At 39.1% G+C, this 11787-nt stretch overlaps 1 protein-coding gene across 2 annotated transcripts in view; it reads left to right on the top strand.

The window, feature by feature from the left end:
* Window positions 1–11787, top strand: part of ALKBH3 (alkB homolog 3, alpha-ketoglutarate dependent dioxygenase) — a 32476-nt gene continuing 20689 nt past the window's right edge. Inside the window, exons 1-7 of one of the 2 annotated variants that reach the window (XM_033121780.1) lie at window positions 1–121; window positions 1751–1898; window positions 2265–2368; window positions 3374–3408; window positions 5776–5823; window positions 6724–6827; window positions 8375–8463. In XM_033121780.1, coding sequence (XP_032977671.1) covers window positions 1820–1898; window positions 2265–2368; window positions 3374–3408; window positions 5776–5823; window positions 6724–6827; window positions 8375–8463 — 459 coding nt within the window. In that variant the 5' untranslated portion in view covers window positions 1–121; window positions 1751–1819. Of the gene's footprint in view, window positions 328–1750; window positions 1899–2264; window positions 2369–3373; window positions 3409–5775; window positions 5824–6723; window positions 6828–8374; window positions 8464–11787 lie in introns of both variants that reach the window. The other variant, XM_033121779.1, reaches the window with a different exon arrangement.

The raw sequence follows: 11787 nt of genomic DNA, 5'->3' as shown, positions 1-11787 counted from the left end.
CGCGGCCTGTAATTGGGAGTTGCTGGAGTCGGTGCCGCACTCTTACGGTTCCCCTGATTGCAGGCGGCGGAGCAGGTCTGAGTGAGCGGTTTCGAACCTGCGTGCGGGGCTCCCCAGGCAGGTGCGGCCTGCGGGGTTACCTCTGGGTGCCTGGTGCTGGGATTGTGGGAAGCGCCCCTGTGGTGCCTTCCCAGGCGACCTGCGGCACCTCCTTCCGAGCCTCTTGGAAGAGAAGGGACTAAAGTAGGGAAAGTTGCTAACCTCGGTTGAGGACCAGTCTCTTTCACCTGTGAGGATCGTTTAATCTACAGTTCAACTCTGACAGAGGTATTGATTCCCTGTTTATAGAGGAAGAAACTGAGGTTCAAAAAGGTGAAGTCATTTGCCACAGGTCATGCACCTGGGAAGTGACAGATGTGGATTCAAAGCGAGTCCTGGCTGACGCCAGAGCCTTTGCTCTTTGCACTGCTGTGGGCGTCTCAAGCTTTTCCTGGGTAAAGACTCCCGGGGTGGAGGGTAGGATTAGTTACCAGTTATTGGAACTCCACAATGCAGTAGGTCCGGAATGGGGCTCTGGCATCTTTTTTCAACCACTGTTCCCTGACATATAACATATCGCTTCCCTGTGAACAGAGCAATAACTATAGCAAATCGTCGTGTTAAGCTTTAAAGGCCTTAGTTGAGAAAAAAGGTCAAACAAGGGCTTCCTCTGCGCGTCTTGTGAAATTGGAGAGTTGGTATTTGATTCTACCATTAACTCTTTTGGGGTAGATGGCAGTCTCCATCATCTCCCCACCTACTGAAGGAGAAGAATTACATACTTATACCTGGGGGGATTTGTTAAACATAGAGATTTCTGGGCCCAGCTCTACTGAATCAGCAGGTGTGGGGGTGGGGCCTGGGAATTGGTAGCTAAACAAGCTATAAAATAAGTTTTTTACCTTTGAGTAGGTGAGATATGAAACTTTCTTAGATAAACCCATAAAGAAATGGATCATAGATTCAAAACATGGGGTCTGGACCTCCCTGTTGTTTTTTTTTTATTGTTGTTGTTTGTTTGCAATTGCATGCTCCTGTATATGCTGTAAACTAAAATTTTACTGGCAAAAATGTCAAATAAGTATTAATGGCCATTTCAAATAGCAGAAGACTGGACCATAAAAAAATTTGAGTGTTAATCTACCTGCTATTGATTTCCTGAGTGATTTTGAGTGAGCCATTTAACCTTGTTCTCACACACACCTGCTTGTCATCATCTCCCACCGTGCTTGTTGCAAAGACAAACACCTGTATCCATCCTACATCAGATCTGAGACAGGCTGTGGGTGTTTTTAACAAGCTTCCAGGGAAGTGTGATGCAGCCAGTGATAATGGGATATGGAAATATTCTTGGAAACCGAGTCTTAGCCTATTTCTCAGTGTCCTTGTAGGTGCAGTATTAGTTTCCTTGTGTTGCTCTTGGTGACTGGTAAGAGTAATGTTATTTATAATCCTGGTTTTAGAATTTCTTAACGTGCACTTGCTTGTGAATGAAGTGAAAATATTATAAGATTGCAAATGGTAAACTGTCAAGCCAGCAGCCCTAAAGATTCCTTGATTGAGATGTTGTGCTGACAGAAGTTGATTTTATGTAGAAGCTCTGATTGCTATTGAGCCATCTCTTCTGCCTGAAAGGATTATAGTTGCCCCTTAATAGTAAAAGTTCTCACAACTCCAACTAAAAGAATTTTTGTTTGTTTGTTTTTAACAGATAACCATTGTGTGGTTTGAATCAGAAATGAGATCTGAAAGTTAAGAGCCAGAAGCCTTTTTGGTCAACATGGAGGACAAAAGACGGCGAGCCCGAGTGCAGGGAGCCTGGGCTGGCTCTGCTAAGAGCCAGGCCACTGCTCAGCCAGGCAAGAACCTGTGGGGATCACACACATGTGTGAATGTGGATAATTATCATCCTCTTTTATTTATATTCCTTTGGTTTATAAGGGACTCCCATTTCAGTTGATGCTAAAGGATTGTTTAAAATGTGGCTGGTAGTTTTTCTGATTTTATTGACAGTAAGCTAAGAGTTGATCTTTACTGTTCCCCATATTTAGTGACTACTCTCACACCTTTCAGTTGTGTGTTGAGGTCTTCGATAGACTTTACTAATTAATTTCTAGATGTCATAGGGGTCATACAAGTGGATTATATTGGTCCCTGCTCAGTACAAGGCGATGAGAGCAGCCTTTCCCCTGGTTTGATTCTATTCTCTCTCTCTCTCACTTCAGCTACCACTGCTAAGGGCCATCTCCACCAGAGAACTGGTCAGACCTGGACAAACCAGGAGCATTGTCTGTCAGACAAACAGTTTGTGTTCAAAGAACCCCAGCAGGTAAATTGTTTCTCCTTCAGTAGTACCAAAGAGTTGTTTGTAAAAGCGATATTATAGTAGACTCTCAGATAATAACTGAATAAATTCACTAATAAAAGGAGACTTAATGGACTGTAATATTTCTTAGTATGTCTGTGAATTCTTTGTAGTCTGCCCTTAATTTATGGGCATATATAATTCCCATGTTTTTGGCAAGGAAGCTATACCATGACTAGAGGTTCGAGTTTATACCATAACTAGAGCTTGCGTTGATTAAGTTCTAATGGTCCTAAATCCACGCTGTCTCCAGTGCTATTGTAGCAGATGTCTCTCGAATTGTATTGAAATTTCGACTACTACAATGCCTGATTTTTTAGCTTTTTTTTTCACTGGAGAAAAATGCAAGACACAGTGAAGATTCACTGTTGTTTTGGTTTTTTTAAAAAATTTTTTTTGGTGAGGAGGAGTGTGGGGGAGCAGTGTGTTTCTCCAGGGCCCATCAGTTCCAAGTCAAGTTGTTGTCCTTCAGCCTAGTTATGGAGGGCGTAGCTCACTGCTCCATGTGGGAATCAAACCGGTAACCCTGTTGTTCAGAGCTCGCACTCTAACCAACTGAGCTATCTGGCCACCCCAAGACGCACTGTTTTTAATAATGTGAAAAAAAGAGCTGAAAGTCAGGTGTCACACTATAGTAATTATTTTATAAATAATGATTAAACACCCTTACTTCATAGTATATCTTCTATTTTTAAAAATCTCCTAGAAAGAAGGTTTTTCCAGAGCTGCTGGCTGTTAGGAAAATGGATTAGTTCTAATTTCATCATCTTTTAATACCCACTAGTAACTGTAAAGTAGTTCTAAGAAAAACAGAAGAGTTTCTGGTGCGATAGTAAGAGCTTGGATTAAAAAAGGGATAGTTTTAAACCTGATTTATTTTGACGAGAAATGAGAGGATATGGTAATCAATCCTGCAAGTCCCCGAGAATAGCACCGTTCCAAGAGTAAGATCTGCCTGTTTCCTTGCAGGTAGTACGCAGCGCTCCAGAGCCACGAGTGATTGAGTAAGTAATTTGCTGCCTTCCTGTAACTATTGCCCATGCTGAAATGGAAAGCCCTGGATCTTTCCCTAACCCTGGTTTTTCCATCTGGAATAGATAACAGCCCAATTAGTATCTTAATTTTAGGCTGAGATATTCCTATCTCAGATGTCTTTAAACCTGGTTTTTTGAGAAGCCTTTCTAAATTTGCTGATGGTGTGGAAAATGCAACAAGATATCCGGACGTTTAACTCTGAGTCTTGTGTAGATCTCCTGACCCTATTTCACTAATACGTCTATAGCTAAAATACCTCCTAGGTAAAGACAGAAGGGGATTTTCCTTAGTCATTGAAACATGGCTCTTTGAGAAGCCTTTAGGTACCCTTTTACTAGCAATGCTTATGAAAGCTTCTAGAAATCTAGATGATCTTACGGTCCATTTCTTAAAACCACATAATTATTCTAGAGCAATGGAATGATAGGAAACATTCCTCTTATGTTGATCTGTGTCTAAAACATTCTTTTCAAAAATTGATGAAAGATGCTTTGATTCCTCTTTTCCTGCTTTTCAATTTCTATCTGATGTCGTAGATAAATTGCCAGTAGAAAGCATCCTTTTATTTTAGCAGTTTAGCATAATGTGTTAGATTGCACAAGAGCAGTCTGTTCAACTATTTGGTTGTTTGCAGGTTGATGTATATATCTTAGAAAAATTTGGAACTGACACAAATGTCATCAGACTTTTAGAAAGGGTATGTTGTAGTGGGCTTGCCACTAGTTAGCCATGTAACTAGTCCTTAGGTAAGTTATTGCCGTCTCTCTGGACTTTAGTTCTCTGGACTTTAGTTTCCTTGTCTGGAACATTAAGGATTTGGACTACATAATTACGTAAGGCCCGATCTTCTAGCTCTAACAGTCTTTGATTATGTCACACCTGATGTGAAGTTGCCTCCATTTGCTGATAAAGAGAATAAACAAAATCATGAAACTTGTTACAAGGTATAGATGGGACATTCAGGCTGAAAAAATGAGCAACTGTGAGTTTGCAAGTCAGAGCAAAATGACAGAATTCATTCCTACCTGACCCTACTTGGTTTGTTAATTCTGGTTATCTAGAATTAGCTAAGCTAGATTTTTTTTTTTTTAAGAGCCAGAAATGTGGCCCACATTTGAAGTGAGCCAGCATCTAAGTGTGGCCCAAAATATATCTCTTTGAAACATTGTATTCACACTCTGGGAAACTTTATAGGCAGCTCATTTAGAAATGTACTAAATATATCTGACAATAGCTTTGCCTACACTTTAGTTCAGAGGGGCTCACATTTACCTAAGAGCCCAGCTTAGAGATCATGAACTACTAACTCATATGGCAGAAAGTGGTGTGAAAACTGTTCCTTTATATTATCTTCTAGTTTTGTACTTTTGCACATTTGATTAAATTTAGTAAGCTTTTATTGCTCATCTACTATGTGCTGGGCACCGGAGACAGAATAATAGCCCATTCCCAGCCCTGCAGGCGCTCGCAGTCTAGTAAATGAAGTAGATATGTAATCAGGTAAATTGTAATCCGGTATATTGTGAAACAGTCCATTTGTATGTAAGATCTAGGGTAGCACAAAGGATGAGATGTTAACAGTTGGGTGAATTAAAGGTCAGGAGAAGTTTATAGAAGGTGATGTTGAACTGAGATTTTGAAGGATGAATTAGATTTCCCGCTGGACCAAAGCTGGGGTGCATTAGTTTGGGGATGCTGGATGGTGGAGAGGCATTCCAGCATGTAGAAGAGCACAGGATTAGAAGCACAGTGGTACATTCAGGAGATTCCAAGCAGTCATGGTTGCTGGAGGATGCTCAGTCAGCGGGAACTGTCAGCAGGTGCAGCTACATCATGGGAACCGTAAATGCAATGCTGAAAAGTTGGTGGGGAGCCTTTGGCCTTTGTAGAACTTTAATCAGAGGAGGGACCTCATTAGACATGTATCTGAAAGCAACAGATGCTCAGCCTCGAGATGTACTTGCTACCTGTTAAATGTGTCCCTGTTTCAGAGCCTCCAAATGGGTACTCTGTTTGGCACCCCTTTGTGTGACAGATTCCTGGATTATATCAGCTTAAATTATGGGTGAAAGATAAAGGGGTAGGATTAGAACTTGTTTTATTACAGTCTTCATCTCTGTCATGATTCTATTCCCAATGCCGTTATGATGTACCACCATCTTGTCCCTTATCTCAGTGGCAGAAGAAGGTGGGCCTGTGTATCCCTCATTGTATACCCTCCTTGTGAATGACTTTGGTGAGCCAGGATTTGGGGAACTCCAAAGGATAGCCCTTCCACTGGGTGAAGTGTATTGTTTTGCTTGATACTAACAAGTCTGTTTTCTTTGTTTCTTTAGCAAAGAGGGTGTGTATGAAATCAGCCTGTCACCCACAGGCATATCTAGGTAAGTGACATCAGTCATTGTTTTAAAACATTTTGAAAGCATCACCTTAATGCATGAGTATACTGTCACTAGAAAATAATGAGACATTTAAAACAAATGTATCAGAACTTACATATCTGCTTAGAAGAAGTCTCTATAATTAGTCCAATGGCACTGCCATTGTTATAACCCTTTTTGGAACCTGCCTTTTAAAGCAAGTTTAACAGTCACACAAGAAAACCAGTTACATTATTTTGGTCACATCTCACTGCTAACCACGTATGGCTTCAGGTGAGCTTTGGCTCTTTGAAAAAAATCAAATGCACCTTCAGAGCATAAAGTTCAAGTGAGTGTGCCAGGTGCTTTCAGAGCATTTTTAAAGGATATCCAAAATGATTTTGAGCTGAGTTGGCATTGTTGAAATAAGTGTATATTCAATGAGAGAAAAAAACCCTCATTTGGATATTTTTATTTTGATACAGTCATAAATGATTATTTTCCCTACATTGGCATAGTCTCAGAAGACTAACAGTTGTTAAAATAACACAGTGCCAGGCGTTTTATTATTCTACTTTTCACAGTGATCCTATGAGGTGGATATCCACTTCACGTTACAGATGAGAAAAACCAAGGTTCAGAGAGGTTGCCCAAACTTGCACAGCTAAGCAGGGCTGGAGTAAGACTTAAACCATGTCTGTAAGAGCCCGCAGGCATCCTTTTATCCTTTTTTATTTGTCTTAACATGAAAGGAATATATTTTACATCTGGAGCATCATGACCTGGGTCATATTAGGCTCTGGTTGCTGTGGGAGGTGTGGTCAGATGATTACATCTGCACATGAAAGGAAGCATCATCTAGATTCATTTACTCCGCTAACCGAGTCAGTGTTCTTTAGTTAATAACGGTTCTTTCTGCCCAAGGGTGCGCCTGTATCCTGGCTTTGTTGACTTGAAAGAAGCAGACAGGGTATTGGAACAGCTTTGTCAGGATATTCCCTGGAAACAGAGGACCGTCATCAGAGAGGGTGAGTCAGTCTCTGACATGGCAGTGGTTACCTCCTGCTCTCTCTTTCTGAAATGTTTTCTAATACCACTGCCTCTTCACCACAGCCAGTCTTAGAGATTCAAACCCTAACCGAGATGCCGAGATTGAGTAGGATTTAGATAGTCAAAGGGGACAGGAGAAATAACAGGTGGCTCTTAGAACATCGCAGGAGTATGGAATGGGAGTTCAAGGAACCATGGGAAGTTCGGTTTGGCTGAACTCTGGTTGACATCCTTGTCTCCCTTTATGTTTGTTTACTACCTTTATTCAAATGGTGTCAGCTTTCCTCTTTCTTCATAGAAACTTCTAGAGCTTTCGTTTTTCTGGTTCTGTTTTTCTGGTTCTATTCGACATGTTCTTTCGTGATCCTTCTTGTAGGCTTTTTAGTCTCTTTTTAGTTTCACTGAAAGAGTCCAGTCTTCTCTTGGTTCAGCATTGGTACTCTTCCTGAACTTGAAAAGATTACCTGATTTGGAACCTGTTCCTATGTGGGCATCCACAAGAAACAGTACCTGCTATACCAGAGGTGGCCGCTGGGGGGAGTCTGTGCTCTAGCACACAATTCCTTTCTGGCACATGAGGTGAAATTTTCTGTAAAGAAAGAGGCAGACTGGCTTCGTTTCTGTGACTCAGACATCAGAATAGGAGTCAGCTTTTTCTCCTAACTCCCAGCCTGGCTTTTGGTGACAGACTTGGCTTCGCTGACTCTGTCATTCAAAGTAATTAATTATAAGCAAATTACAGTAAAACGATTTTCCAGACCTTGGTTTTCTGATCTGCAAAATGAAGCTAATAATAACACCTATCTTTTAAGGTTGTTGTGATAATTAAATGAGTTAATGCATAATCAGTACTTAATAGAATGCCTGGTATGTAGTAAGCCTTCAGTGAACGTCAGCTGCTTTTATTATTATTGTTCTTACTATTGTAATGGTTGATGTCAATTGTGGGAAAAATAGCAGATCTGTGGAAAAATAGTTATCTATAACTCCCTCTCTAAATCAGTTGTACATAAAAATCTTCTGACTAAAATCGGCTACGTGCTATGGTTGGTCAGAACACTTTTTTCTTCATTCAGAAGCAAAAGGGCTCATACAATGGTGCACGTTAGTAAACAGTTTATCTCGTTCCTTGTATGGATGTTGTGCCACAGATTCCTGTCAACAAGGGTTCAGACTCCATATCCTGCTTTTGAGACCCTCCTGTCTGAACTCTACTGTTCTGCAGTGTGACTCATTCACTCTCATTTATGTCACAACTGACACAAATAAGTGACACAGTCTCACCTCAGAGCCTTTGCTCAGACTGTTTCTGCCAGGGTACCTTCTCTTGTCTTCTTCCTTTTAGCTCTCACCCATTCTACTTCTGAAATCCCATGTCCTCTGTGAAGGTGGGGCTTTGGGTCCGAGCCCATCCTTTGTATGTCTCATAGCTTTTTGCACATTGCCAGGCATAGTGGTTGGCACTCGTTAGGTACACCTTAAGTAGCATTAAACCGTTTCAAAGGCCCTGTATTTTCTTCCTTAGATGTAACTTACCAGCAACCAAGACTTACAGCATGGTATGGAGAACTTCCTTACACTTATTCAAGAATCACTATGGAACCAAATCCTCACGTATGTTGGAATGTTGTTGTATTATATGGTTTTATAGACTATACATTATAAATGTAGAGCACTGTAAAAGAACACTCAAACACCTTACAGAACTGCATGATGGTTCCTTGTTCAAAAAACTCTCTGGGTTCAAACACTGAGTCTGTGTGCTTTTGATCCATAGATGAATTCTGAGGATGAAAAAAACACTGGAACTACCGTAAAGTGGAACCAGACTCCAGGATTTCAGGAAAATGAACCATTTCTTTTTCTAGTCTCCCCCTTTCCCAAGCTTTTCTACCTGTAGCCATTCTGTGTATAGCCGGGTACACATTTGCTGTGCGGCCAAGTCCTTATGACTCGCCAATGAGGTCAGAATGTCTCTTTTCATTTCTCAGGCTCTTTTGCCATTTGTGAAAAAATTTGGCATTTTTCTTGTTGACTTTATATTTATTCTACGGCTGCACTTCTCAGACTTCCAACTTATCATTTCTTTGGCTTGTTTCTACTGCTTCTTTTATTTTTAAAAATTTCCATGACAGTAGACAAAGATTCTAGCATATAAATTAAACTTGTCCAGAGGATGGAGTTAAGATCCAAGAAATAGCTTTCTGCTTAGTCCCTGGAATCTTGCCTTTGGCAAATAATGTTATACTTTATGGAAAGAGACTTTGAAGAAAATGGAATTTTGCTTATAGCATTGGGATAAACAGAAATGTGACGCATTTTAGAACTTCTAGTAATTTGTAATCATAAACTACTACTTTACTAAAATAAAAGATAAAATATTGACGGTGGGAGAGTACATGGCTTTTCACATATGGAGATAACTGAATATTTTGGTGTCTAAGGCTGCATTTAGAATATGATCCAGGGAAGTGTTGAGACCTTTATATCTGAGGTTGATTTGGAAAAAAAGAATTGACTTAGATCAATCCAACATAGACTGCTGGCCATGTTTCTGTCAGAATTAGTTTACCTTCACAGCAGAGAAGTTGAGGATTAAACAGGCTTTGGGGAAGTTCCTTCTCCTTTGTTCTAGTTAATCTTTTAGAACAGGATTTGTCAAACTTAGTATTTCTGACATTTTGGGCTGGATAATTCTTTGTTGTTGGGGCTGTCCTGTGCGTTGTAGGCTGTTTAGCAGTATCCATGACTTGTACCCACTAGATGCCAAAAAACACCCTTTACCCCATCTTGACGGCCAAAAATGACTCCAGGCATTGCCAAACTTCTGCTGGGGCAAAATTGCCCCAATCGAGAACCACTGCTTTATAATAAACATAAGGCACATAAGACCTGAATACAATGGCCTTTTATGCTTGGGGGACATTTTGGCAATACTTCAAAAGAATTTTTTATAATGACAAAAAATTCTAATCCTTTTATTAGAATGTAAGTAATATGTGTTTTAGACACAAAAATTCTAATCCTAATTTTTTAGGATTAGACAAAAATTAGGATTACACAAAAATTCTTATTTTTTTAGACAAAAAATTCTAATCCTTTTATTAGAATGTAAGTAACATGTGTTTATTGAAAATTTAGAAACTTCAGAGAAGCATGAAGAATACTAAAACTTTGCATAATTCTTCCACCTGATATTTTGGTTCCAGTATTTTTATATTTTAGGCAAATATATGTAGAGAGTAAAATAAATTCTGTATACTACATTTCATTTAACTATATCATTAGTATGTTTTAATATCACTAAATATTCTTTTACAGCATCATATTTAATAGCTGCATAGTATTCCATAATCAATGTGTACCAAAATTTATTCGAGCAAGCTTCTTTTGTTGGATATTAAGGTTGTCAAATTAGAATTCTTTAATTTAAATTTGGCTAGCTCATAACCTTGTGTTTATCGCTAGTAGATTTAGTTTATTTACACACCATCTTAAACAAAATCAAAGGAGATGCCCTTTTCTCAGATTTTTTAAGGGGAATTCATTAATGTGTATATGTGTGTGTTAGGGATACTGGTTTAATTTTGAAATTATTACCTCAAGCTTAAGATCCTGTAGCACAGGAGCAGATTTAATCATAGGTTATTCAACTTCTTTTAGTGTTTGTTCAAACTAAATCTTACATGAACCCAATATATGAAAATAGAAGAGTCTCTTGACCGGCTGGGCCTTTCCTTTCTCCTACCATAATTCCAGAGGTACCTCTGTGGTACTTAGGTCTTTACAAAACACTGTTTGAAATCCACTGAATGGGTCCTTTTACTTCTGTGATTCATATTTTCTCATACTCTTTTCCTCAAATGTCTTTTGAGGATAGAATGTCTTCACCAAACAGTGAGATGACGCTGAATTTTAATTTAGACATTGAGTTCTGAGGAGTCTGTATATAGAGTGTTGGTTGGAGAGTCTAAATTCATCCTGTAGTTCATTATCCTCTTTTTTCTCCTTACTTCACCTCCGAAAATAACGAAGAAAAAACTATATACCCGCTGAGAAATATAATGCAGACTTGGTGTGATCACAGTACTAGGTCCTTAAGCAAGTCAGGGAAGTGCTAATTAGATTCTCAGTCACATTGCAGAAAAGATAGCTCCCTCCTTTACATTCTTGTTTTTCTTGTTAAAGAGTATAATTCTAGCATCTGATCTTTATCTCCATGAAGGTAAGCTTAAAGCCATAAAATCAATAGGAAATACAGCTTGCTAACATTATTATGGAATTTCACTTTGAAAGTCATTCTCTTGAACATAGGTTAGTGTAATCATATTTCTGTTTTATTGATCTAAGCTTTGTTTGTTCTTATAACATTTATTTTTTAAAAATCCTCTGGTTAGAATCTAATGCTAATATCCATAACAAGGAATCCCAGCTTTTACCATGGTTTCCCCATATGCTTCCTGGCGGTTTTACCTGAGAATAGCCATGGGATATACTTAATATTACGCTTTCCTTTGCTGTACATCCATTCCTTCACTACCACACATAGAACGTGAACTTTGAAGGGGTTCTCTAATGTGGCAGTTCTTAAAGTATAACCTGTAGACCCTGGAGGGGATCCACAAAATCATTTTTGGGAGTCCACAAGGGCAAGCTATTTTTATAATACTAAGACTAGATGGCCTTTCCACTGTGTTGAATTTGTACTGATGGTATAAAAGTAGTGGTGGATAAAACTTAATTTGAATCAAGACATTGTCACCAAGTGGTGCTAGTAACCATTGTATTCTTCACTGCCGTTCACTTCCAGTTTTTAAAAAGAATGCTGGTTTCATTTTAGAATGTCTCTTGATGAAGCATTAAACATTAGTTTTTTATTTAATCTTGATCTTTGAGTACATGTCTTTCTAATAGCTTGTTTGAGGAAATGGAAAGTAT

This window comes from Rhinolophus ferrumequinum, chromosome 11 (genome assembly GCF_004115265.2).
Source record: "Rhinolophus ferrumequinum isolate MPI-CBG mRhiFer1 chromosome 11, mRhiFer1_v1.p, whole genome shotgun sequence".
NCBI classification, from domain to species: Eukaryota; Metazoa; Chordata; class Mammalia; order Chiroptera; family Rhinolophidae; genus Rhinolophus; species Rhinolophus ferrumequinum.
Note: the sequence above shows the minus strand (reverse complement) of the source record. Positions and strands in the feature narration are given on the sequence as shown.